This window comes from Macrobrachium rosenbergii, chromosome 35 (genome assembly GCF_040412425.1).
Source record: "Macrobrachium rosenbergii isolate ZJJX-2024 chromosome 35, ASM4041242v1, whole genome shotgun sequence".
Lineage (NCBI taxonomy): Eukaryota > Metazoa > Arthropoda > Malacostraca > Decapoda > Palaemonidae > Macrobrachium > Macrobrachium rosenbergii.
In genome coordinates, this window is record NC_089775.1 from 2,441,775 (window position 1) to 2,469,770 (window position 27,996).

The 27,996-nt window shown below is 41.0% G+C and overlaps 1 protein-coding gene and 1 pseudogene across 1 annotated transcript; one reads left to right on the forward strand and one right to left on the reverse strand.

Moving 5' to 3' along the window:
* Positions 1-359: 359 nt before the first annotated feature.
* On the reverse strand, positions 360-7,254 carry LOC136856318 (uncharacterized; annotated as a pseudogene).
* Positions 7,255-9,506: 2,252 nt separating this feature from the next.
* On the forward strand, positions 9,507-26,882 carry LOC136856320 (histone-lysine N-methyltransferase eggless-like). The gene is given in 25 exon segments (XM_067134075.1): positions 9,507-9,647; positions 10,479-10,556; positions 11,334-11,476; positions 12,352-12,509; positions 13,105-13,260; positions 13,827-13,927; positions 14,345-14,401; positions 14,660-14,836; positions 15,103-15,326; positions 15,847-15,877; positions 15,879-16,047; positions 16,425-16,621; positions 16,900-16,948; positions 17,389-17,504; positions 18,897-19,036; positions 19,164-19,321; positions 19,324-19,361; positions 19,891-20,058; positions 20,558-20,697; positions 21,864-22,044; positions 22,901-23,042; positions 23,673-23,837; positions 24,520-24,657; positions 25,019-25,161; positions 26,030-26,882. Coding segments are annotated over 24 exon segments (3,228 nt in total). The 5' UTR covers positions 9,507-9,647; positions 10,479-10,526; the 3' UTR covers positions 26,237-26,882.
* The last annotated feature ends 1,114 nt before the right edge of the window (positions 26,883-27,996 follow it).

The window sequence follows — 27,996 nt, forward strand, 5'->3', positions numbered from 1 at the left end:
TCTTGGGCAAAACTTTCGCCCTGAGAGGCAGACGTTTGTCCAGTACAAGTAAGAAATCGTGAAGTTGGCTATTTGGAACCGAATAAAGAATTTTGGCCAAAGGTATATTTGTACCAAGGGTTCGTTTAACTTAGTGTCCAGGCAAGCATAACGGGCACCCTAGTGTCCTTTCCTAGCCCAGGCCTGATTTAAGCAAATGAGTTACCCCAACTCCAGCTGGAAGAGTATACCACCCTTCTGAAAGAACGAAAGTCACAATTAAACAGAAATACCTTTCACCTCTTGTTCGAAAGCATCTCAAACAATCCCCGAGTCAGTGTTACGAATACCCAAGGAAAAAGGACATTGAATCGCATCCATCTATAGAACTTTTTCTTATAAACAGTAAAATATAATACAATCTAAACTGTAGAAGTGGACTGTACAACAAAATTATAAGCTACAATAACAATACAGGAATTTACAGCTAGCGGGCCAACAAACTCTGTTGAACCCATCTTGTGTTTTTATTTATTTTGGGGGGGGGGAAGTTTCAAATGTCACATTTAAACTTAATCGACTAACTTTTAACAACTGGCATCCGTTACATGTAACAAGGAGACCTGAGTGCGCTCTTGATGTCTTAGAAAACTCGCAAAGCAGTGCGTCTTTTAAAAAGAACTTAATAAATGTCTGGTTATGCAGCTCAACCTAGTGACATGGGGCAGACTGAGAGGTTAACCAGTTTAATAAGCCTCAAATAAAACGTCAAGACTGCTCAAGATCGAACAGTCTTCGTTCAGTTCAAGATAATGGCAACACTGACGTAAACTGGAACAGAAAGTTTGAAAAGATTGCGAATGGGAAAACCTTGCTCTTAATACTTTTAAATATGCTTAATTTCAGCGTCAGACTTTTGAGATTCAGAGGCCAGTTGAACATTACTTTATGGAGGCTCCCTTTTACCAATTCTAAACAGTCAAGAGTGCACAAAGGCCTCGGACTCACCCTCCAGTATAGTGTTCACTTATCGTACTATGACGTTATAGTTTGTCCAGGTTGATCCATCACCGGACAACAAATATGTTACAGGATCATTACAATCTATCGCCGTCTTCATCATTTTAGGTTATGTTATCACAACAGCGTATTATCAACTTTCAAGAGCGTTACTGTACGCAGTAATCAGACCCAACGCGACTTCCAAACTGTCGAAGTGGTTTATCCTCGCCATTATCACAATACATATCGGGCAGAACGGTCTTCAATTCATATAACGATACTTCAATCATAATGATATTAAAGGCATCTCTCTCTCTCTCTCTCTCTCTCTGTATACTACGAAGCAGCCGAGTAGAGAACAGATAGTTTGCACACAACGTTCGACTGCAAACATCTTACGAAACTCTCGTAAAAAATATTCGTGTGATAACCACGCACGCGCACAGCGACACGAACACAAGGGATAATTTACACAACTCTTCTTCGTACTAAACATCTAGCTATGGGTTGGCATAGTCACGAACTGCGCAAAGAAATCAAAAATAAAATGCATCCAAGACGTATCTATGATCCTTAAGGCTAAGTGTGCAAAATAGATCTGAACTTTCGTAGAGAACGGAACTTCGGACATAAAACGATTAAAGTAGCATCACATGGTGCGAAATCCCAGGTATCGATACCTGACGACACCTTGGATATGCCGTTCTTAAGTATACTGTGTAAGGTATTCAGGTTATAAACACCAAAGGTACCAGGAATATGTCCCTTTGCGTTCTGTGTGTGGCAGCACTGCGATGATAACGGGAGACGAGTTAAAATGCCCGCGTGAGATTTCAGGCCAAAAGTGGAGTACGGTATAAATAGCGCGGCCAAAACTCTTCCACAGATGACCATGTGAAGGCCTCGATCCGACTCTGAAATTCCCCCGAGGGTAAATCTTCCAGCCATCGAAGTTCAGCTGCGAAGTCTGTCGCCTTCTTTTGGGCGAAATCACACGTAAACCAGTTTCTGCTTCTCGTTATCCTCCCCAAACTAGAGCTAAACTAACTTGCTTTCCTCTTGACACGGAAAAGGTAACGATTTGTTGCCTTACAAACGCTAATCCTACCGATATGTATTCAAGTGTGACAGTATAATGAAATATAACGTCAATCTCCTCATAACTTACTTCAATTCTCGTCCGTTCACATTACTGTACGACCAAAACATCCCACAGACAGGCGATACAAAAAAAAAGTGAGCTGTGATACGTACAAAACCAAACAGAAAACTTAAGTTGCTTTAGGCACAACTTATTCCAAGTTGCCATTCAAAGTTCGTAAATGAGACGAAATTGGTAAGGCCAGAAGAGAACACTTTAAAATATACAATAAAGTAGTCTGATTTTGAACAAATAATTTTCACAGTCTGAACAAACCGACAGAAAAACGTCAAAAGGAAAGACCTATTAAAATTAACTTACTAAACATACTTAAAGAAAAATGGAATTAAATATAAACGAAAGATGTCCCTTTCTACAAAATAACCTGCGCCGTGATGCGGGTACCCGAATCGCCACTTGCCCTATGGACGACGTTCCTACAGGCACGGTCCGACCAAACATATTCCTGGTAGCTTTACAGAGTACAGAGGCACGTGGTGCTCTTGAAAAAGAACGATTTAAAAAGAAACGGAACGGAAGTGACGTAAAATAAGTCATATGCATCCGAAATCAGTTTGCATTACAGCGGTTGTAAAAGATGGAGCCGCAAGCACCTCTCTCTCTCTCTCTCTCTCTCGCGTTTACCGACTTGTCGCCATTATAAGTCCATGTCATCCGAGTCGGGTAAATCGGGGAGGTCGTCCAAATGAGGGGCTCTGTGCGGCTCTATGGCATTCAGGTCGATGAGGGCACTGTTGTTGTTCTCCTCGAGCCACATGTAATTCGGGGCGTTGTCATTGTTGTTGTTGAACTCCATGCGTTCGGAGAAGTCGTCGTCCACCATGGGGTCGGGCAGGGGGCTGGCGGGCCTCCTGAGAGGGGGCATGTAGCCCCCGCGCGACCCCGAGGACGTAGACGGCAAGGAGAGCAGGTCGTCCATGTCCGAGGACGCACTCGACGTGAAAGACGACGAAGACGCAGCCCCGGCCGAGTCCTGGCTCGGGAAACCCAACGACGGGGCGGCGACGTGACCGAGACCCCGGAGTCCGGGGAGCTGCTGTTGGAAGCGTCGCGAGGGGCCGCGGAGCTCGTCGAAGGCTCCGAAGACGGCACGGCTACCGTGGCGGCGGGGTTGGTGCTGGGTTTCTCGCTCTGTTGCTGCTGCTGTTGGCTAATGGTGGTCGTGATGATGTTTCGGATGACGTTTCCGGGCGGCTGCCACAGGACCACCTCCATTTTGGGTTGTGCTCTGGAAATAATTTGGAGATGTTACCGAAAATGGCGTTACTGTCATTTGGAAGCCCGAGCTTCGAGTCAATGGCCCCTGTGGGCTTGTTCTATATGAATAGGGCTCTTCATCTTCTGAGTAATAATAACAATAATAGATATATACAGTACAAACCACAAAAGCCTAATACTGAACAATAAACATAAATCATAACATCTACGAAAACAAACCACACAAACTTAGCGAGATAGAGTCACAACGACACCTTCCGCCGAGCAGAACGACTCACAATTTTTTCAGCAGCTGGGGAGGCAACTGCGACTCCCCTGGAATGATCTGGTTGACCTCGTTAGCAATGTAGAGCCGCGGGGACCCCTTGGCATCCTCGGCGAAGAACCCCCCTGCTGCTCCTCCTCTCCCAGGCCCTGGTCCTCGTCCATGTCTGCCTCGACCTCCTTCTCGGACCAGCCCTGAAACGGGAGCGACGGTTCGCTTACGATGCTTCCGGGAGAGTTTAAAAGGGTACATAGTTATAAATCTTACAGTACAGACACTTTCCGTCTATGAAATATGGAAGTTTATGATCCACAGAGGCTAAAGAACAACTTAAAATCTAGTCAAGGCTTTTCAAACATTTACGTCTCCAGTCCTCAAACACTTCTCAGAGTCTTATACATTCCTGGAGGAGGGAGTTCTACGTCGAGACAAAAAGGAAAAGGAATCCCATACCCTCTTCCCTAGCCTATGGTTGCAGTATCTTTCCGAGAGATGCAGGGAATTTAGGTGAGCAGCCATTCTCTCCTCGCTTATGTGCTGTTTCGTAACCGGCTTCCTGCTGAGGAAAGAAATCATTACTGGTACAAGGTTCAGACGCGAAGTAGAACATCTGTCGGCTAAAACTATTTCCTAGTCGCGAAACTTCGCTAAACTGAGAACGTTTTGTGGAAGAAATTCTTGACGAAAACAGCTTTTAAGGTAGAACGTTGCCAATCGAGGAAAATACTTACACTTCTTCTGGTTCTTCTTCCGGCTTTCGTTTATACACGATCGACAGCCCCGACAAGTGAGATCCCGCCATCCTGTGACAGAAAATAAGAGGGGGGGTCGTAAGACTACGCCTGAAGCATTACAAAGGACACATCGTATGTATGAATGAAGAAGAATGAAAACTGTAACTTGAAACCGTCCAAAAATCCTACCTGAAATTGAAACCCATCGGGGATGGCGAGTTAAAGTAAGTCACGCTCGGCATCTGGGGGTTGCCGAGCGTCGAGGCGATGCTGTTAGGCGTTACAATGGGAGGGGGAGGGGAGAGGGTAGGGGACGTGAACCCCCGATCCCGCATGGTGACTATGTTGGGTCTGGAAACGGGGACGTAGCTGACGGTGGGAGACGTCAGCGGAGACGACACCTGAATCCCGGCCAGAATGGACGATCCCGACGTCGACAGCGACAGGGGCGGTATCGGGGGTGGCGAGGGCACGAGAGAAGGCGCGGGAGTGGGTTTGCCCAAGTCGGGGCTCCCGCTGGCGCCCGCAGCAGGCGCGGGCAGCCCTGACGAGGAGCCGTAGCATGCAGCCGGAGGAGTGGGTGCAGGAGGCTGTCCCAGGCTCTGTGCCGTGTGGTTAAAAGTCATGCCCGAGGTGTCTAGCGCTAAGCCGGCCGTGTTGCGGCCCAGGGTGGGGGCGGTGTGGCCTAAGGTGGTGGTGGATCCCATGCCTACACCGCTTGCAACACTGCAGCCTATGGCCTCTATCTCTGAGAAGCTCATTGCATTCACACATCTGGAAATGTTAATGGGTGGTTCAATCGAATTCGAATTAGGGTTGAAAACTCGCCTAACGAGCAATACCATGCAACAAATATTGACGAATTCAGGTGTAACGTACAAGCCGTTTACTGTCTGACCTCAAAGAAGCAGCAATTTGGTCAGAATTCTATCCCCAGAGTAAGGTTACAACATGTTATGGGTCACAAAAGGTCAAATTCCACCGAGGTAGGGACAAAGTTTTAAAGGGGAGATCGGTACGGGGACAGGCACGGTCAGATACGTTAGTCCACGATAAAATTCCTCTTTATTTCAGCAACAGAAGTGACCGCTTTATCGAAATCATTTAGAAAACACGCAACGGACTAAAGAACGACTCGGGTAAAGTTGGCCAACTGTAACTTACAGATCAACTGAACCAATTCGTAGCTTCGTACCTAAACTGAATAAGCCGACTCTTTTAAGATTCACTTAAGAATTGTGGATTACCAAAGCACGATTCTCGACCGAGACCAGTTTTTACGATGAAGAGAATCTTAACCTAACACACCGCAATAGGGCTCGTGCGACCTCGTAGCAAATTTCGCCAAATTTACATTTAGAGAAAATATATTTCTGGTTGATTTCTATATCTTCGACTGGAAATTAATATTAAGCATTCCACGTCCGTTAACAGGAACTAATTCTGTCAATTTTGTATTAAAAAAATAATTAAGTAAATCAAATTAATAAGTCTTCCTTTAATTGTCGTACACGAAACTTAAGTGGATAATGACACCTATAGAGTTATTAAGGATATAATGTCAAAATTTGCATCAAAACTTTGGCTCAAAATTTTAAAGAGACGTAACTTATTCACTTTAAAAACTCAACACAGTCGACGAAAATCCATGCAATGTCCTGTGACGTTCATTTGACAACAGCCTAGCCTAGCCTATTGTCGACTTGCCGCAGACGTTACAATTAAATGAAAATATACGGCTACGTTTTGCCGACTTACCGACAGACGCAGACGCTACAATTAAATAAAATTGTATGGCAATATTAGAGACGTTTTAAATTTATCAAATCTGACGGTCTAGCCTAGCCTAGCCGATTGTCAACTTGCCGCAGACGTTACGATTAAACGAAATTGCACGGCAATATTAGAGACGTTTTAAATCTATCAAATCTGCCTCCGGCAGCCTAGCCTAGCCGATTGCCGACTTGCCGCAGACGTTACGATTAAACGAAATTGGACGACGAACAAATAGCAGCGATTCTAAAGAGGCCGCGACTCTCATTAACGCAGACTATCCTGAAACTCTAGCCTAGCCTACTGTCGACTTGCCGCAGATGCTATTAATAAAATAAGTATAAATTTAATATAGAAATAAAATATTAATAATAATAACAATGACCTGAATCTCCCTTCAACTCCACATGGCCAGACCGCCCCAATTACCCAAAATCCCAAAATAATCAACTGGAAATTGACCAAAAAGGAGGTTAATTACCATAATTACCCCTGAAATAAATAAATACATGAATTAGTGAGTAATAAATATAACAATAACCTAGATCTCCCATCCCTTCCACATGACCAGACCACAGCAATTACCCAAAAACCCAAAATAATGAACTGGAAATTAGCCAAAAACGAGGTTAATTACGTCAATTACCCCTGAAACAAATAAACACATTAATTAATGAATAATATATATAACAATAACCAGGATCTCCCATCCCTTCCACATGGCCAGACCACCCCAATTACCCAAAAACCCAAAATAATGAACTGGAAATTAGCCAAAAAGGAGGTTAATTACATTAATTACCCCTGAAATAAATAAACACATTAATTAACGAACAATAAATACATTAAATCAACAAATAAATATTAATTATAACATTAATTCTCACCCGCCGACGCCGCCTTCCCCCTCGGCCGCCGAGCCATCCACTTATTTCCCCTATTTCCGAAGGGGATTCCGCCCCCCGCCCGTCTCGGTGGTCCTGTGCCGCTGGGTGGACGGCAGCGGAAGCGATTCCCGGCGATTCCAGTCGGAATCGGGGCGGCGGATGGAGGGAAAATCGGGAATTGCGTCGAATTGTTTACCAAACAAAGATCGACATCGGCTGCTGAAGGCTCGAGCCGCATGGAAGGTGTTCCCTTCGGGGGCGTTTTTTTTAAGAAATTGTTTTTCGGCGTTATTTTGGGCGTTATTTCCCGTTATTTGTGTTATTTATGGTGTGTAATAGTATTAATTATGGATATATAATTGTTTTAAGAGGGAGAGATCAGGCATTACGTCGTTATTTTGCGAAATATGCGGCTTGTTTCAACTTTCGTTTCTTCGTTAAGATGCGTTTCGTTATTTCGTTATTTTATGGATATATAATTGTTTTTTGGACGTCGTTTTTTAGGCGGCTTGTTTATTTCCGTTATTTGTTTTTTTTGGGCGTTATTTCCCGTTATTTCTGTTATTTGTGGTGTTAAATAATATTAATTATGGATATATAATTGTTTTAAGAGGGAGAGACCAGGCTTGACGTTGTTATTTTGCGAAATATGCAGCTTGTTTCAACTTTCAAGATGCGTTTCTTCGTTATTTTTTGGATTTTTTGGGCGTTATTTCCCGTTATTTCTGTTATTTATGGTGTTAAATAATATTAATTATGGATATAAAATTATTTTAAGTTAGGGATAATACGCATAACGTCGTTATCTTGCGAAATATGAAGCTAGTTTCAACTTTCAAGATGCGTTTCTTCGTTATTTTTTGACTTTTGGGCGTTATTTCCCGTTATTTGTGTTATATATGGTATAAAATAATGTTTTTTATGGATTTAAAATTATTTTAAGTGAGAGAGAATACGCATTACGTCGTTATTTTGCGAAATATACAGGCAGTTTCAACCTTCAGACGAGTTTCTTTGTTATTTGTGTTATTTATGGTGGGAAATAATGTTTGTTATGGATATATAATTATTTTAAGCGAGGGATAATACGCATTACGTCGTTATTTTGCGAAATATGCACTAGTTTCAATCAAAAACGTTCCTTCGTTATTTTTTCGATTTTTTGACGTAATTTTTGGGGTAATTTTCGGGTTTTAATATTATTTATATTGCAATTATTATTAGAGAAGGGTTTGAGAACATTTAGATATATAGAAAATATATATAAAGTCAGTATTTTATAATATAAACAGTCAGTTTTTAAACTTTTAGAGGATTTTTTTTAAAAAAGGTATATTTTAAACTTTATTTTTTTGTTTTTAATGGAGTAAATTTTAATTATGGGTCTAGATTTATTATAATATATAAAAAATACGTAAATTTTGACTTTCAGAAACAAATTTCAGAGGCGTTTTTTTATGTAAAATATATTCATATATATTTTTTTTACGATCCTATGAATTCTGAACAGTATTTATGATGTAAAATAGTTTTTTTTAGATATATAAAATTATTTCATATATATGAAATATATATTTTAACATCCAATTTTAAAATACTTAAACAATGGAGGGTTGGCATTTTGGAGACGTTCCTTCGGTATAAAATTAATTTTAAACGTTATTTTTTAACATTTTTCCACATTATTAAAGAGATTTATGACATAAAATAATTTTTAAATGAATTTAAAAATATTTTCATATATATAAAATACATAAAACGTCAATATATTGCTATATAATCGGCTATTTTACATCTGTCTCTCGATACCTCTGAATATCTTTGCCTTAAGTTTAAATAGAAATAAAACCTTTAAAATTGTTTTATTTGTTCTATAAAATATGACAATTTTATTATATATTTAGATGAAATTCAATTTCGTCAGATTTTGGACAAATTTTTTAAGCGTCTTTCTGTTGAAATTACTTTCAGAATTTGTCATTTCCCCACTAGCGGATCGAGTTTGGGTTTGGGGGCACCGGGGCACGGTGCCCCCCGTGTAAAAATAATGCCAGAATAATAATATTGATGATTTAGATAAAGGTAAATAAGAAATAGATAAAAATGGGGAAAATATACAAAATCTAGTAAAGAAATAATGATAAAATTGAAAGAGAGAATTTATATATGTATTCAATAAATACGAATATTTCGTGTATATTAGAAGGTTAATACTCTATAATATACATCAAAATAAACTAAAAATAATTAATAAATATAAAAATATCTAATAAACAATAAACGAGAAGAGCCGTTCCATAACCCACACCCTCCACTTCCCTGAACCGAAGGCGTTAATTTCAATAAAAGCGGATATTTCGTGTATATTAGAAGGTTAATCCTCTATAATATACATCAAAATAAACTAAAAAAACTTAATAAATATAAAAAATACGATAAAAACCGATAAATAACCAATAAAACCAAATAAATCACATGAAAATCGCGACGAACGCGACCGCCATTTCAAACCAAAACAAACTCTGAGTCTTGAGAGGAGAAAGTGTCGTGTTATTTAAGGGTGTTTTTGACACCTTCCGAGTGTGTAGGTGTATCTACACCCCCTATACACCTTGTAGAGTGTTTAGGTGTGTTATATTCTAACTTAATTTTATTATTGAAGCGAAATTATTGGAAGATTTGTAGGTGATTTTGGGGTCGTTTCGTCGCCTCTGCTTTGGGCTTTATCTTTGGGGGGGGCGATGCCCCCCCTGTTTAGTGGATGGTTTTGGCCTGTTTTCTCGTTTTGTGATTGCCTTTTGGCTTATTTTGTTTGTTTGGGGGTGATTCCCCCCGTTTAGTGAATGGTCTGGGCCTTTTATTGTTTTTTGGGGGGCGATGCCCCCCTGTTAAGTAAATTTGGCCTGTTTTATTTTTTGGGGGCGTGTCCCCCGTTTATGAATGATGAGGGCCTGTTTTCTTTTTTGGGGGCGATGCCCCCTGTATAGTAAATGCCTTGGGCCTGTTTTTCTGTTTTGGGGGGTGATGCCCCCTGTTTAGTAAATGGCCTGGGCCTATTCTCATGTTGGGGGGATGCCCCCTGTTTATGAATGTGATGAGAGCCTATCTTCTGTTTTGGGGCGATGCCCCCTGTTTAGTAGATGCCTTGGACCTAATTTCTTTTTTGGGGGGCATTGCCCCCCTTTATAAATATGACGAGGGGTTACGGTAACACGCATACAGTATGGGATATATTCCACAAGGGGCCAGGCTTTGCCGTCAGCGCACCCCAAACGGTACACTGTAGGCATTATATAGGCTAGTACTTGGCGAAACACATTCAAACCCCCCCCCCCCGGGGGGGGGCATAGGCCTGTGTGGTCAGTAGCCCTGAATCACATTACCTCGGTTCGGTAATTGATGCGATTTATGTATCGTTCGTCTTTTATACTTATCTTTTTTTTTTTTTTATTCCGCAGGAGACGCGAGAACCTCGTCCGACGGGCTCGGTGTCCGCCTTTGGAGCTATGGAGGTCATCGATCTTTCAGACGACGATGTAAGTATAAAAGGGCGAGTTTCGTTCGGGCTTCTCCGTAATTTATTCGTATACTTATAATGGTAATTAATATAGAAAGTACCGTAATTTATTTATACTTGTAATGGTAATTAATATAGAAAGTACCGTAATTTATTTATACTTATAACGGTAATTAATATAGAACGGATCTTCAGCCCTATAACTTGGTATCTAGATTTGAATATGTTTTTTTAGATTTGATTTTTTCCAATCAAAGTCTATAAGTTTCTAATTTTATTTTGCTTGGAGTTAATGCAGATTTTGCAAATTTAATGTCGCCGTAAAAATTTTGTGACGTCGAGAAGAGTTTTATATATTTTTGGCAACGTTTAGCCGTCCGTTGCTGTATAGTCCCTGGTTACCAGCGGTCCGGTTTTACGGCGCTTGTTTTAGCGACGAAAATTGAGGTTTTTTGTCATCGAAAATTGCCGATTTCCGCTTGTCAGCACCGATAATCTGGTATTGGCGCCGATGCATACCTAACGGAGGCGCCGATCTCTGATTATCAGTGCCGATAATCAAGTATTGGTGCGATACACGCCTAACAGAGGCGCCGACCTCGGGTTATCGGCGCCAATACATACCTAACAGAGGCGCTGATCTCCGGTCATCGGCGCCGATAAGCACCAAAAATCTGCCGATTTTTGGTTATCGGCAAGTTGAGCTTATCATCACGCTGTCGGAACGGAACCCCCGCCAATAACCAGCGACTCCCTGTAGTATAGCGAATTGCAACCTGATATATATCTCACACAGATCATCATAGAAGACGCCCCAAAGAAGAAGCCGAGCCAGAAGCGACCCTTCCGCTGCCTCAACTCCGACTGCCAAGTGGAAACGAATCTGATACACGCGGAAGACTTCGTCAGGCGCCACTACGGAGTTCTGTCGTATCCGAAGTAAGGATCTCGAATGTGCTTTTGTCTTCATGCAAGGTTTGTTTAAATGATTTTTTTTTTTGAGTTTGTATGAAACACCAACGAATGTTTTACCTTACTGTGGAAGATTTCCATCATTTTTTTTTTAAAACAATTTTCTTTATGGGAGAAAAGTCAGTTCAAGTATGATTCTATGGGTATTCCAACGTCATGACTTATACCACAAATGATTATGATATATTTTAAGCTTACTATGTAAGTTTTTGTCTGAAGTGAACCTCTCATTATGTCCAGTTTTGCAAAAAACACGAGATTTCTATGAAAAAAGGCTCGAAAGTAGAGTATGCCGGGACAGGAAAAATAAAATAAAGCAAAGAGACGGCAAGAGTATAATTAAATCTAGGTAAAAACTTATAACAAACACAAATGTGAATAATAGTAGATAAATCAGAGATGAATATGTGGTCCAATGTGCCCCCAGTCGAGAGATCACAGGCCGAAGATATTACGACAGAGGTGAAGCTTGATAACGTCGCCTGGTTTATGGCTTGCAAATGTTGCATCTGGGATGACTGGGTTGTCCTCAGACAACTATTCCGATACTTCTCTTAGCAATTCAGCTATTGCTGAAAGACAGGGACCTTCACCACCACCCCAAAGGGAAGGAATTTGATTTGGTGGAAAACGCAGAACGTGGAAAGGAAAATGACAGTACCTCGCAACGAGCAACTGACAAATGCGGTAATAAGCAAAGCTTTCTTGAGAATCGTGAATGCACGCATGCCTGGTCTTCGGCCAGACTGTCAAGTTAAAGCTTTCGATAATTTGCCTCGCGGATAAACCGACGCGTTTCGTTTTGAAATTGAGCACTGCGTAATATCTCCGTCTTTTTGTAGGAAGAAGAGGGTTTGCGTCAACTGCTACGCAGAAGCTAAGAAACAGCAAGACAACCTGGTGGATGTTTTGGAGGCAAAACGGCTATTGCTGGCGGAAAAGTTACCGGCCCCGAAGACGACAGTCATTCTGACTGACTCGGGCTCGGATCCTTCCGAAGGTAAGAGCGTGTTCGTTTTTTGTTTCGTTTCTCGGTTTTAACAGGAGGGATTTTTAAGTGTCTTCGTACCTCTCTCTGCTTGTAGTTGCATGCGATGCATTTTATCACGATGTCCTCGTGCTTTCCCAAAGATATGTTTGTTTGACACAGGTAACACATTAGCTGAGAATAAATAAGTAAAAAAAATCAACGCAGATGACCACAGCTCTTCAGAATAGCACCACGGCTTCAGCTAACCTCTTAAATGTTTTTATTTTATTTGAGGTGAATGTTAGCCATAATTGTGCTTCTGGCAACGATATAGGCCAGGCCACCACGGGCCGTGGTGGTTAAAGTTTCATGGGCCGCGGCTCATATAGCATTATACTGTACTGAGACCACCAAAAGATAGATCTGCTATCGGTGGCCTTGATTATACGCTGTACAGAAAACTCAATTGCATTTTTTACTTGTTTTCTTGTTGATTTTGATACTATGAAGCAGACTGATGGGTAGCTACTTAAGCTAGAACCTGATTCCCAATAATAAAAGCTACATAGGTAGATGCCACCTTTAATATTAGTACCATTGTCAGCTATTGCGTTTTCATCGACAGACGAACTGAAGAGCGAGGAGTCAGAGTACGAGGTAGAGTGCGATGACGGCAAGAGCTTGGAAGAGACGCTGGACGCCATATTTACCGACATGGGCCTCAACGGTCAGATTATGGACGGCATGAACCACCTAGAGCAACGGTCAGAGAAGCTGTTAGGTGAGCGCTGGATAATAACTCTCGTTTTCAGTGTCACGTCTTTTGGGGACGTGGTCCGGATATTCTGAAGGTTAAATTATTTTGTGGAATTGCTGAGGATAATGTATGGTACGTGGTGTACTGTCGCACTTTAAGATTCTCTGCTGTTGTACCACCCACCTTTCAAGTGCCGTAGCTTTTGTGTACTCGAGATTTATTACACTGTACGTTGATCCTTTCAGTACCGAATTTATTTTGGCTTTTTTTTTCAGCTGGTGCAGATTTCTCACCAAAAGTGGAGAATTTTTAGCGTAATCAAAATTGTTTTATAACGTTAAGCTCTGCATTTCCAAGCCTGGACATTATTTTAACTTGCATGTAGTTTAAAAATGTGAAAAATTATGGAAAATTTAAAGTACGTTGGATTCTAAGATCTTTTTAAGAGGCACTAATAAAATATTCAGTACACCAGTTCATCTGCCCTGTGTACAGTATTTATTTCTCATGGGTTGTGAAACAAGATATGAACTTATGTGAACTTCTTAAGCATGTCTTGTAAATCCATCTTCAAAACTCCTTTGTTCCAGATGAATTTGAGAAGCTGAATACTGAAGAATATGGCCCCATTGAGAAAGAACTGGATAAAATCAGGAATGAGTTTTACGATAGTTTCCGTCATGAAATAATGGTATGTGAAGCCTGAGATTCTCTCTCTCTCTCTCTCTCTCTCTGGTGAAAATTGGTTTTCTAAATGTAGGTGAGACCAGTCATGAATATTGCTAGAACTACATTCTTAGTCAAAATCCAGTTTGAAAATTCATTGAGCTTTACTCTCGATTCAAAAGGTACCTGTTACGATATCATCGGCATGTTTGTATCGCTTGTACCCAGTTCTGAAATGGTAATATTTTTCCAGTGTTTGCATGATGCAACGATGATTTGCATTTAGGCAACAATGAATGATAGAATGCCTTGTGATGACATAACTGATCGTTGGCTTTGAAATAACAACTGTTAGATGATAAAGTTATTATCAAGAAACAGCTTAAAGTTGCAGCTTCACTTTTAAAGTTTAGTTTACTTAACTGATGTTATCAAACTGCAGTGGCAGCCATCGTTGGACATTGGGCCCTCAGGAACCGTCATTCATCAGCCTGATGGGGTAAGTATGCCCCGTTCCGCTGGAAGGTTTTGGTAACCTACAAAGATTCTGTTTTCAGGTCTGACTTAACTTTATAATGAGATCAGTGGATCTTCCCTTGTGTTGTACTGTCTATAATTTTTGTATGACATTTATCTTTTGAATATAAACGCCCCAACTCATGGACTTCTTTACTTATGAACTACATTATTGCCATTATTTTTACATGGACACCATTTTAGAATTGATACATTTTTGAACAATTTCCATTCGCATCAGACTTCAGAGGTGATTGCAGAAGACTCCGTGCAAGGCCCGGTCGACTTCCTCCCTCCCGTGGGACCGCTCGACCGCTACGAGCTACAGCCGCAGGAGTTCTGCTACTCCATGAAGTATTCGCTGTTCGCCCGATGGGTTCAAGCCCAGGTCATCGAGGTAGAGAAACGGGAACCGAAGGTAATTGTGTTACGGTTTTAAACTGCTTCAGGGACGGGAAGGAATCACGTTTAAATTTCCAGGTGCTATTACTTGGTAGGGGGATGAAGATCCATGCTTATAGGCCATTTATGCCTTCTGTGTACTAAATACCAACCAGTGTGACAGTGAAACACTTGAAGGTCCGTGGAATAAATGTGCTCATTTTAATTTCTGTACCAACAAATCATTGTTCCTTTATTCTTCTTCACAGTTTGTGACATAATGCGATTTTTATTTTGTACCAGAACACCTTATACAAGATCAGATACAATCGCACAAAAGGGGGCGGCCTTCCCAGAGTCATCCCGGGACGGCAGCTGGCGTATGCGGGAAAATGCCCCACCCGTATCCTGGTAGGAACTCGCGTCATTGCAAAATACAAGGACGAAGATCCCAAAAACTCCACGATCTCCGGGTCGTTCTATGTGGGCATTGTTGCAGAAATTCCCACGGCGGCCAATAAATACAGGCGAGTGACTTACGTCCTAGAATTACCCTTTCTGGTGAGGCTCCTCTATTCAGAGTACTTGACAACACATCGAGTTTCGTCATGGTTTTCTATCGCATGATGAACACACACCCACAATTATCACATGAAGTTTGATTCTAGAGACACTAACAGTCTCCTTGCTATTAATCTTTCCTCTTCCGAACCTCACTTAGCCTGTACACTTTTTATCTTTCATCTTCTCACAAGCGCTTGGGTAGATCTTGTGCAGAGACTGTAGTTTAACTTTAAACATTTTCGTTACAAGATATTTGTTCATATCTGTTGAGAATATCAGTCTTCATGTGCCCAAATTTTTTTCTAATCGAAGGATAAGTTGGTAGATTTACAAATGTACCCACAACAGCAGTTTAATCATGTATTGAAGTGGTGTGATACCAAGAACAGTCATATTAAAAGGTGAAAGTTTTATACATTTAACTGGTGAGTACAGTTGAACAGATCAAAAATCCAACCTCATGAAAATAAAAATTCTTTCCAGGTACCTGATATTTTTCGACGACGGCTACGCGACAGTACGTCCACCACGACGACATCCGCGTGGTGACTGAGGCGTCCACTTGCCCGTGGGATGACGTGTCCTCCGATTCGAGGGAATTCATAAAAGAGTACCTCCAGATGTATCCTGAGAGGCCTATGGTTCGCTTGCAGAAGGGGAACTTCGTTAAAACTGAGTGGAACGGTGAGTGTTCCTCCGTATTCTGCGTTTTGCAAAGTGAATTCCGTTTGTATTTGATGTTCTTTCGTCAGTTCTGTTAAGGGAAACCGGGAGCCTTTTAAAAGATGTCAGAACGATATTGAAAACATCCTCAGAAGGGGAGGCATTGCGGAAGCACCTAGCATGATTTACAGAGAGTTTCATATTGAGAGCTGTAAGTCTTAAACTCTACCGAGGGGGATCTCTCGCTCTACCTAAAGTTGTAGAGGTATTCCCATCTTTCCAAGTGTCTGCATAACCACAGGGTCTATAAGCAAGGGCTCCAGGCTTGTTTAATAAGAGCACCCACTCAAGGTTCTTACATTAGTACCCACCTCACCTCGCCTCGCCTCGCTTCGCAGGTCGCTGGTGGAGAGCGCAAGTACAAGAGGTGGACGGGTCGTTAGTTCAGATGTTCTTCCCCGTCGACGGACGCTGCGAGTGGATATACAGAGGATCCACACGGTTGAGTCCGCTCTTCAATAAAAAGCTAAACATCAAAGCTCAGACCGAGCAGTTGAGGACCATTAGACGAAGAACAGCGCCGATACCAGGAAACGTATGTGTTTTCCTTTTAAGCTTTTGAAAAAAACTGGATGACAGAAATGTTTTTGTCTTTGAGAATATTTCTTTGTTGAGAGAGATGCATGACACAGTGGCTAGACGTGTGTGCACGGGATTTACAACTGTGATTCAGCAATTCAAGGGTGAATGAGGCAGTGACTGTTGTTTGTGTTTATATCTCATGAGCCATTTCTCATCAAGGGAAATGGCTTATTGGTAAAAATATTTCGTACGATGCATGAACATACATGAATAATTTTCTTGTCCTTTCAGGCTGTCGTTGAATATGGTACACATGGTCAGGGGCAAGATTCGGAGCCTGGTAAGTATGGAGTGTGGATATTTAATTTGTACTTACAAATTGTACAATGTAAGGGCAAAAGTATACTTTACATTCATCAATCCAAATGGTTGTGTTTTTTAGACGTTTAGCAAGGCGAGGAAATGTTCATCTGTTCTCATGATTATACAAACTATAGAACAAAAGTTTTGTAAATAAATAAGGAAATATGCAGACGCATGCCAGACATACACGTTCAGTTCATGTCTATCCAATTTTGCGACCAAAACTCCTAGACTAATGTCACGAATATCCGTGTTTTCAATTTCATTTTACAGAATCAAAATAGTTGCACATAAGTAATAGAAGCGCAGTGTTTCTTTGCTGCCAATATTTTGTATTTTCCTGTAGCCCCTATTTTATGTTTCCCTGTAGTGTCTTGGTATAGGATCTTATCAGAATTTTCTCCGTCCCTACCCCAGCTCAGCAAGGAGGCGAACGGCGAGCTGTGGCCCGAAAGAGCACGATGGCGCGCGCGGGGACTCCGCCCAAAGAAGTTCAGCTACGCATGGAGCAGGAATCCAAAGGCTTCCTTAACGTAAGACGACTCTCGCTCTCGTACCCTGGAACACATACAAATTCCGTGTCGTTTTTACTCAAGTATAAGTTGATGTGAGGTTTTTCTTTGATTGCATTGTTAAGAATTTTGATCATACTCAAAAGGGGTTTGGTTGGTCTGTCAGATTCCAGCTACTGAAGAATTGTTCTCATAGAATCGTTCTGTTTTATTTCACAATTGCTAATTTGACGTTCAGAAAGAACCTCGTTGGATACTTGCTATTAAAGCTTTCTTGCAGCAGCCAAAAGTCAAATGCTTTTGCAAATCTTTCAAATTTAGAACATGTTTTTGAGGTCTAAAATAAACAAAGAATACAACCACCACCCTACTTATGAACATTCAACTTACAAACTTCAGAGATACAAAAAATGGGATCGCAAATTGAAATTGTGTTCAGAGTACTCCCCTTTACCACCTTTAAGTTCAGATTTTGTTTAGTGTGACTTCTGTACATACAGTGTGGTATGTAGAGTGTATTGTGTTTTAAGATGAAAAACATACAGTATTGTATTAATTTTATATCAAACTGTACTGAAATAAGCATGAAGAGCACAGTAACCAACTGACAAACGATTCAATATACAAAAGGCCGAAGGAACGTAACTCGTTTGTAAGAAGGGTGGTGTTTGTATAGATGCTTTTGCCAGGGTCCTGGCGTGCCAGATTTATCGGTCTTTTTACAGACATGAGAGACGACCAAAAATGCTAAAAAGAGTCGTCTAGTTTTTCACTTCAGGGACAATGTATACCTTGTATATATAGATATATCTCTCTTTGTCGAAGGAATGATTGATATCTCTCCGGTAATCCCTCTGCAAGAAAAGTGAGGGAGCTTTGTGTTTTGCCGTATGAACGGAAACATATTTTGGGCTGTAACCTGCAGGTTTTGACCCTGGCTAATACAAAACAGGTGCTGTCTGTTATTTCTTGTATGATTACTCGTATCCCCATGTGTATTAATGTGACCTTAGATTGTCAAACTAGACTTGGCTCTGAAAAGAAATGTCTGAGAAAGGTAGAAAAATGCTGGTGTATCTCCCCTTACAATTAGCACCCAGTGAATGGCAACAAATTCGTATCAATTGATCCTCTTGATAATCTGTTTCATAGAAGGAGATTCTGTAAAGGATTCTTAAAGAAATCAGCCAAGCTCGAATTGTCATGGTACAACCCAGCGTTTGAGAACAGTCGTCACATGGCGACGGAAGTCCGAAAATACAGGCGGACTCTTCAGTCACTTCTAAAAACTTAACTGGGGAACAAAACATAATGGAAAGAGTTATAGCTGAAAGTCTCTTCATTTACTGTATTCTGACAAAGTAATTTGATGTATGCATTCCTGTGTTTCACTTTGAGTTTCTCCCTCACCAGAAACATCCTCTTCAAGAGAAGATCATGAAGTACCGACGACACATCTGTGCCAGCCGCTGCCTGGGCAAGAACGGCGACAGCATGAAGAAGTACAAAGACTTCTCGCCGCTGCTGTATCCCCTTCTTCAGGGATGGAACAGGTGACCGACGTTGTCCTGAACTTTCACGATTTTAGGCAGCACTTTGAAAAGAATATGAAGTTGTACGGTAGTCGCGAGTGTAAGTACGCTATGGGAATCGTAGACAAAGCATTGTCGTTATTTTCAGGCTCATTGTCAAGCAGAAACGAAAGACCATAACCAAACACGAAGTGTTCTACGTCGCTCCCTGCGGCGTGCGCCTCAGAAACATCAGCGAAGTCTTCCATTACATCATCACCACAGAGTCGAGCCTGGAAGTCGACTGCTTCTCGAACTTGAGTGCAACTTGGAGTGGGAACCTTTCAAAAGGATCTATTACTCTGAGGTATGTATGAAAATTGTCACGGGAACCTTTCAAAAGGATCTATTACTCTGAGGTATGTATGAAAATTGCCACGGGAACCTTTCAAAAGGATCTATTACTCTGAGGTACGTACGAAAATTGTCACTGGTCTGTCGCTCAGTGGGATTTTTTTCAAGGGGTACGACAAAAATTTTTCGAGAATCCATTAGTGGTACATACAGTAATTTCATTAGTGGTACATACAGTAATTTTTCCTCAAGGGGTACATTAAATCATTTTTCAAGAATCTATTACACTATTTAGCGGTAGGTGCAATAATTTTTTCACGAGGTATGTACAAAAACGATTGCAAGAATCTGTTATACTCAGGTACATACAAACATATCGTTTATCACAAGAATCCGTTACTCACATACATACAAATTTATTGCTTACGTAATCTACCTGTTCATGGCAGTCGGGTACCTTTGGTGTTCGTGTTTAAGTGTTGCTTAAGTAGCATTTACAAACGTTACTTTTCCCGGCCAAACGATCTGTTTTGGTATTTCAGGACATGACGAAAGGAGAGGAAAATGTGAAGATCTCTTGTGTGAACTCCTTAGACGAATCAGAACCTCTCCCACTCACGTACTGCAACGTTCGTTTGCCCACGAAACACGTCCCCTTGAATCTTGACCAGGACTTCCTCGTCTGCTGTGATTGCACGGACAACTGTCAGGTGAGGTTCTTTCAGGTTGAGAGGGAATTGTGGTCTTCTTCTTTGGAATGTTGTCGGGTGATGTGATGTCATTGGTCTTATTTAAAGTTGTCGGGTGAGTGTGGTCTTATTTGGAATGTCAGGTGATGTCCTTGTATTCAAAGTTCGATCACAGTTATAAGGAATGTTGTCAGTTGATCTCACTGTATATAAAGTTCGATTATGGTCTTATTTGGAATGTCAGGTAATGTCATCCTATTTAAAATCAGATTAATTATGCCAAGATTTTTTCCAAACTGTTACTGTGGGACTACAAGTGAGACTTTGAAAGTGTTGAGTGTGGTATCATAATTGTTATCTATTAGACATTTAAAGTTGTTCAGAAGCCTCTTTTGAAACCCGCTACATATTGCAAGCTTAACATTTTGCAGTTAACTTGTGACTTTGCCCAAATTGGTTACCAGGACTTAAACTACAAGTATAATAGGATTAAAATTTAACATTTTTTCTCTCGTTTCAGGACAAGAGCAAATGTGCCTGCCAGCAGCTGACCGTTCACGGCACCCAGATTTTGAACATGAAGGAAAATCCCAACGCGGGCTATCAGCATCGCCGGCTGTACGAACAGGTCCAGAGTGGCATATTCGAATGCAATTCCAGGTATGTGCCGTTGCTCTGTGCCGTGGTTTCCTCAGCCGGTTATTGGCGGGACTTCGTTGCATCCTGCCATTTTGTTGTCGGCCTAGAAAATCACAAACAGCGTTTTATTTTTGTTCGTTTTTGCACGGCTTGCGTGAATGACTCGTTCTCAAAAGAGAACTGAAAATTGGAACGAAATAAAAGTTGTTCTACTGCCCAGTTGGGGTGAAAGCGACACATTTGGGACCTAAGAAAGGTCTTAATTCCCTGATTGGCAAGTAAGACAAACAAAATAGTACATACCTAGGATAATGTAGATATTGAATGACTTGTCATTGTCGTAAGAAGGGAAACGCATCCACTTCTAGCTCAGTAAATTAATGAAGAACTTTTATTTACTCAGTGTGCCCAATATGGACCAAAGTATTTTTCTTTTATGTACGCGTTAAGCCCATAACAGAATTTCTTTCGTCCATCTTACTTTCCACCCTCTCCTAACAATTTATAGCGCAACTGCGAGGTTTTCCTCCTGTTACACCTTTCAAACCCTTTACTGTCTACATTCGGTTAAATTCAATTGATAACGAAGAATATACTTTTGATTTCACCGAGTTGTCAGTTTAAAATCATGACCTCCATTAAGTCAAACCATTTGTATTTTATCTGTCAACATAGATAATGTCCCTTCGTGCATTGTTAGGGCTTTAGGAAAGAGAACATTTTCTGGTTTGTTCATAAAATTCAGTTGGAATTACAGCTCCCCTAACACAAAAGTACCTCTCAAATTCAGTGGGCAGCATCAGTGGTGGTTTGATTCTCACTATCAATACAATGGTTATCTCTTCATATATTTATTTCTGGGTCTAAAGTAGACAGTATCAGGTAATGAACACATTTCTATCCCAGAATCTGAAATAAGAACAGGTATATGGCAACACAAAGTACCTGATGTAACTACAGTACAATGTGGTTGAAAAATGACTTAACAGTAGCTATCATTTTGGAAGGGACAGGTAAACCCACTCAGGCTTAATTCGTGCTTAGATTATTGCAAAGATAAGATTAAGGACCTGTAATCTTGAAGAAAAGAAAAAGGGGAAGAGTATTTTATGTCCTATCTTGACAAATGTTTGGAAAGTATTCACTCTTTATCGCGCAGTTGTTGACACACCTCTCCCTCTCTGCAGGTGCCACTGCGCCGTCAACAGATGCTTGAACCGCGTCGTCCAGCATCCCCTGAGACTGAAATTGCAGCTCTTCAAGACGGCGAGAAGAGGCTGGGGTGTCAGGACCCTCTGCAACGTCCCCAGGGGAGGTTTCATCTGCGTATACGTCGGCAAGATGCTGAGCGAAACGGTGGCCAACGAAGTAGGTTCAGGACTGGGTTCCACTGGAATTGACATAAGTAGATAGGCTAGATTTCTTTCATTCTCCTCAGGTTGGAAGGTTAGTGGCCAGCTTCAGTGCGTTGGCTCCGTTACGCCTCTGAAATACAGGGATGCTTTAGATGTGGCTAAAGAATTGGAGGGTTGAAATTGAAAACTTTGTACATAGGAGTGGTCTTGTCATCTCTTTTACCTGTTGTTCAAGAATATATATTATTACAGTACTGTTGGAGTTTTTAAGAAAGTAATTCTCAAAATGAGATCTTTTCTTGCCTATGGCGGAAAAAAAATCGTGATGGCTGCTAACACAAGGGAGCTTTTTAACAATTTCTGAAATAACTTGAGTCAGATGGAATCTGGTATGTATGTCAAATAATGGTCAATTTGTGTGCAGCTAACTTTACTGTGAATTATACAATTTAAATTTCAAAGTATTAAACTGGTGTCGATTTATTGTAACTTAGGGCTTATCAAGTGGTAAGTCAAAGGTTCAAAAGTCCTCAGAATGGGTTTAGGTTTATAGAAGTTTTAAGACCACTTGGAATTCCATCATCCTTCCTGTTATAGACCTGATTTGATCTTGATATTCATTTACGTAGAACATTTATAACTCTCCAAACACTTTCTACAGATTTACGACAGTGTAAATCGTGGACTGTTTTGGAAACAAGTAGGTTGAATACTCTTTTTAAACGCAAGATGTTTTTGACGCTTTTAAAAATGTGCTTGGTATTCCCTTCATACTGTTTTACACTCTTTCAATCTTCGTCTTGTTACCTCCTAATCTCCGTGCACCAAGAGTTACCTGAATTGTGCACAGCAAATTGTTCCTCCAACAGGAAGGAAAGCAGATCATTGGTGGGGATGATTACTATGCAGAACTGGACTACATAGAAGTTATGGAGAGTATGAAGGAAGGCTACGAAGAAGAGGTCGTTCCTCCGGAAGATTCGGGCAAGTCGACTTTTCAGAAGTCAGGCAGTACGTCGATGAACTTTTGTATTGTTTCTTTTGTGTATCCTTGTAATTTGTGTTGCTTCTTTTATAAGTCATGGGAATATGTATGTTCGTATGTGGTTCTTTAGTGGGATGGTAGTGGATCATGGCTGAAATTTGAGCGTTGGATAAACATGGCAAAATGACTTACGATACTTAATGGGCTTCAGTCATAGGCTTCGTGCGGATAGTGAGAGACGACACATCCTACGTTCGGAAGCCACTCGATTTCCTCGATCAAAACGTCCCGTACCTCGACCAACAACCCTTTCTTAATAGACTGTGGAGGATGTTTCTGGTGGTTTTTGCTTTAACATTTGTCACCCTGCATGACTGACCTTGTAGTGTAATGGAAATGATTACAGGAGAGAGGGACATAAAATGGAAAGAAAATATATTTACAATTCCTTTCTCAACTGATGCACTGAGTGCTTTTGTTACCCAAATAGATCAAATGACTTACAGAAGAGTATTTTTGAATCTCATGAGCACCAGTTCTTTCGTAGATCGGTGAAAACCAGTATGAAGTTTGTACGAGAAAAGGATAAAGCTGTACAGTACTGAACTGAGGTAGCATAATTCAGTAATTGTACTGATGTCTCTCTCTCTCCTTAGCACCAGGCTCACTTGGCAACGACAGCGACGGTTTTTACAGCGAGAACGAACCCGACAATTCGGACACCGACCGAGATTTTCCTGGCCAGCTCATCAAAGGCGACAAGAACTTGGGAAAACGGGAGAGGTCGGCTCGTCTGCAGGAACGTTCGAAGAGCACCACTTGTAAGTTACCTCTTTTGACGTGACTCTTTTTGATGGAGCTGTGAAACGTTCCGATCTAGGAATTCTTTTACTTTCTTATATTTTAATCCTTCAATTGTCTTGTTAGGATGGATTTATACGGAAGAGGTAATCATTCCTCTCGTTGAGAAGCTGCATGGAATATAGTTTTTCTTTGTGAAAGCAAACTGCTTATGAATTAGCACTGTGGAGAACAGCTTTTCTTGTAATCAAGTCACAAGCTGTAGAAAGGTGCATGCTATAGGTGCACTATGGTGAATACGCTGTACCCATAGCTTTTACGAAATCCTGGAATACTATAGAAGATTAGTACTACATTCATAATACTACTTTACAGACGGTAAGGTTGTGAGATGAGGAAGTAGTCTTTTTACCGATATTCCTAATAGGTGACAGTAATTTGATTTTAATTCTGAAGATAGTAACTGCTTGATGGTTGATTTTTAATTGTGACTGAGTCCCAATTCTGGATTCTGTGGACTCTGCCCCAAATTATTTTTTGAAGCATTCTGAGTTTAATGTGTGAGTAGCTTATAAGGTACATTTTTACTTCTTTTTCATCTTCCAAGCCTGAGCAATAGGCCAACAAAGACTACTTTGTTTTTTTCACAAACTTTGATACAAAAATATAGACGTGATATTTTCTCGTTATCACATTTCCCAGCGTCGAAAGGCGCCAATTCTGACGACGAAGAAAACGGCAGGGGCGCAAAAGAAAAACAATCAGACGAGGGAAGTGGCAGAACTGACAAGGCTAAAGAACAGGGCTCTGACGAGGACGACGAAGCGGAGGAGGCGGCGGGTAAATATTTTAGTTTGTATTCATTATCCGTGTGTTTGGTATTGGTTAATTGCCTGTATTTTTTAATCTGTATATTTTCAGTCTGTAAACTGCTACTTGCTCTGAGTTTACCTTTTGTAGACCTTAATTTTCTCTACATTCTTCAAAGCTTCCTTCAGTGTAACTTGTAGCCCATCTAGTTTGGATATCATAAGAGAATTCAGTTCTCAAACTTAGAAACCGAGAAGAAGAAGGTAGTTATAAATTTTTCCAGTTGGTATAATGGCAGAAGCCACGATAATCAGATCAGAGAGTAGCAAGTCAAGTCAAATGGGGGAACGGCATAGGCACGTCCTTACGGAGACTGGTATTTGTGTTGCAGACGAGAAGCAGCGTCAGCGACAGACGTTTCTACCCTCTATGGAGAAACAGGAGCGGAAGAGCGTTCGAGAATTCTTCGGAAAAGACGAGTCCGTGTACATCATGGATGCAAAGACCACAGGGAATATTGGGCGGTATCTGAACGTGAGTACGATGCCTTTTTTTCTAATTGAGAGCCAGTACCTTTCTCGCAACATTTAATCAGAAGTAGCCGCTGCAACTATCGATAGTTTCAAAAGAACGTCGTTTTGTTCCCGCAGGAATACAGACCATTGCCAGTTACACAGGAGTATCTTTACTTGTAGTAGCCAGAGCTAAACTGCATTCCTGCATGGAGTCTTACAGTAGACATCATGATTCCCCAAAACATTCCTCACTTGAGTGACCCATCTTGCCGGACCAGTAGGAAGTTACAGGAGCCTTGCAGGACAACCAGGATTATGGAAGTTCCGTAGTGACGTTTGGCTCGTTCGTTCTAGGGGACTGACTGCCCTCCTGAAGGAGGTCTCCTGTATGAAGACGATGGATTGTATTCCTGCAAGCACAAATAAGTTTTGAATAACAGCCTGTATTTTTATACAAGCGTACGAACCAGAGCCTTTTTCATTCAGTCTCGGCTCAGCCGCCCCACTCAGTCCTTGCAGCCATAAGAAAAGTGAAGGCAGCAGTCAGTGAGGGAGGGATACCTAGTTTTGACCTGTTTCCAGGTCAAGCTGAAAGACACTCCTATATAAAAGTATCTGGTTGGTTATTTGTCAGTGAGAAAGCCATTGAGATGGTAGAGAACTGGGATAGCAAATATAGGATTTGGAAAACACGAAGGAAACGTGACAGTTGCCTAACCTCGTTAAGGAAAAATGTTAACAGAATGTTAAAAAAAACTACAAATGACTTAAAGATAAGTGCTTAATTGAACATTTTGAACTTAACACCTAATTTACAAATGAATGTACACTATGCTCATTTTTCTGCCAGTCACGAACGACTACTTTCATCATCCGCCTCTCCACAGCACTCGTGCGAACCGAACGTCTTCGTGCAGAACGTGTTTGTGGACACGCACGACCTGCGGTTCCCGTGGGTGTCCTTCTTCGCCATCCGCAACATCAGCGCGGGCTGCGAGCTCACGTGGGACTACAACTACGAGGTGGACAGCGTCCCGGGGAAAGTCAAATATTGTTACTGTGGAGAGAAGAAGTGTAGGGGTAGATTGTTATAAATATTTTTTTATTAATGATAATAATATATTTATAATAATACAAGTGCAGTTAGGGTTGTTATTTTAGCCGCCTAATAAATATTTAGCTACCTAAGGATTGAATTTTCTACGCAGTTTGTTTTTTACGTTCTGTCGTCGCCAGTACAAAGCGTGGACTTTCCTTCACTTGAATCCAGTAGCAAAAAATTTATTGTACAAATATAAATACTCGAGCAGATTCTCATTTGAACCGAGTAGCGTTGTGGTCCTCGTACTGTACCTGAATGTGTACAGATCTGATATAGATGGGGAGATCTCAGCATGGCACCATTTGTTTTACGACTGTGCAATAACGTTCAAGCCGTGCAGAGAGGTGCAACACACTAATGAAAATACATAACGCACTTGCGTTCGGCAACGTGGCTTTGGTTTGCATTCTCCGACGATATTCCCTCCAAAATGTAACTTACAATCTAGTCTGATGCCGCCTCGGCTGTATATATAATGAGATTGGGGGCCAGATGACTCGACATTTTACATTCTGGAAGGTGTATTGTAAGTTCAGCAGAAGAAGTTACTCTTTCTTAACGTTAAGGATCTAGCCTAGAGTACAAGTACAGTATTTGTAAATGTCAATTTTATAAGGAATAAAGTGTTTTGTAAGAATCACGGTAAAGTCATTGTCCTACTTTGGAAGTACACAGTAGAAATTGCTTCACCTGCAAGGTACTGTGGGCAGTAGAGTACTGAAGAGGGGTGGATTTGAACTTGCTATCTCAGAGCGTAGGCTGAGGTACCTCCTTGATTCCCACTTCTGTGTAAGAGGCAATGATGAGGGCGTATTCCAAATCTGAAGTAGAAAAAGCAGAATAGACAATGTATGTACACTACATAATATGCAGTATTTATTTAGACAAAATATACAGTATTTAATTACTTGAAATGAGGGTGATTATAAGTAACTAAACAAATAAGGAATGGAAAGTGTTTGTAATTCTTTAAACACCACAGTGCCGAAGGACATAGCACATAGAGGCTACGACACAGCCCACTGTTTGGTGATAACTGGTTATATGATTCCCTAGCCCTGGCCACAAGCCAGAACCCACAAATGGCAGGAGAGAGAAACCAATCAATTATGTGAAACACAACTGAGATGAAGAATTGTTTTTAGCAAGCCTACTACCCAGTTTCATTCCTGTTTCTCTTTTTAATTGTCAGTTTGAAACCTGTTTCAGTGTCAATGTTCCTCCTAAATTCATTTTCATTTTTCCTTCGGTGCCATTTGGAACAGCCAGTGAACTTTGGTACCAAGTCCTGTGGAGATTAGAGATGGGATTATCCCCACGGGCATAAAAGAGTATTTTAAATGCAACCCAAGATTTCTTAACAACTAAAATTGCACCTTGCAACATTCAGTGTTTTGTTGCAAAAGTCCACGCAAGTAGACTCTCGGTCCACTATTTTTATATTCCTGTTTGAATTTTGAATTAGGAGGGACATTTTAAAAAAGACAAATGGAAATGTACTGAGCAAAACAAGGAATTCTCAAAAAAGCTCGTAGCGATAGTGTGAAGAAGCTGGAGACGTTCCTTCCATTGATTTTCTGTAATCGATTTGAGTGTCTCCTGGTCCTGAGTTGTGCTAGGGACTGTTAAAGCTGTTTTACACTTTAGAGTTGGGCTTAAACTAATAAGCAAGACGTAGGTTTTAGATCTATCAAATCAATGTTGACACTAACCCACTTCCAGCTCAGAGAGCAGGAACATCCCAACCTGGTC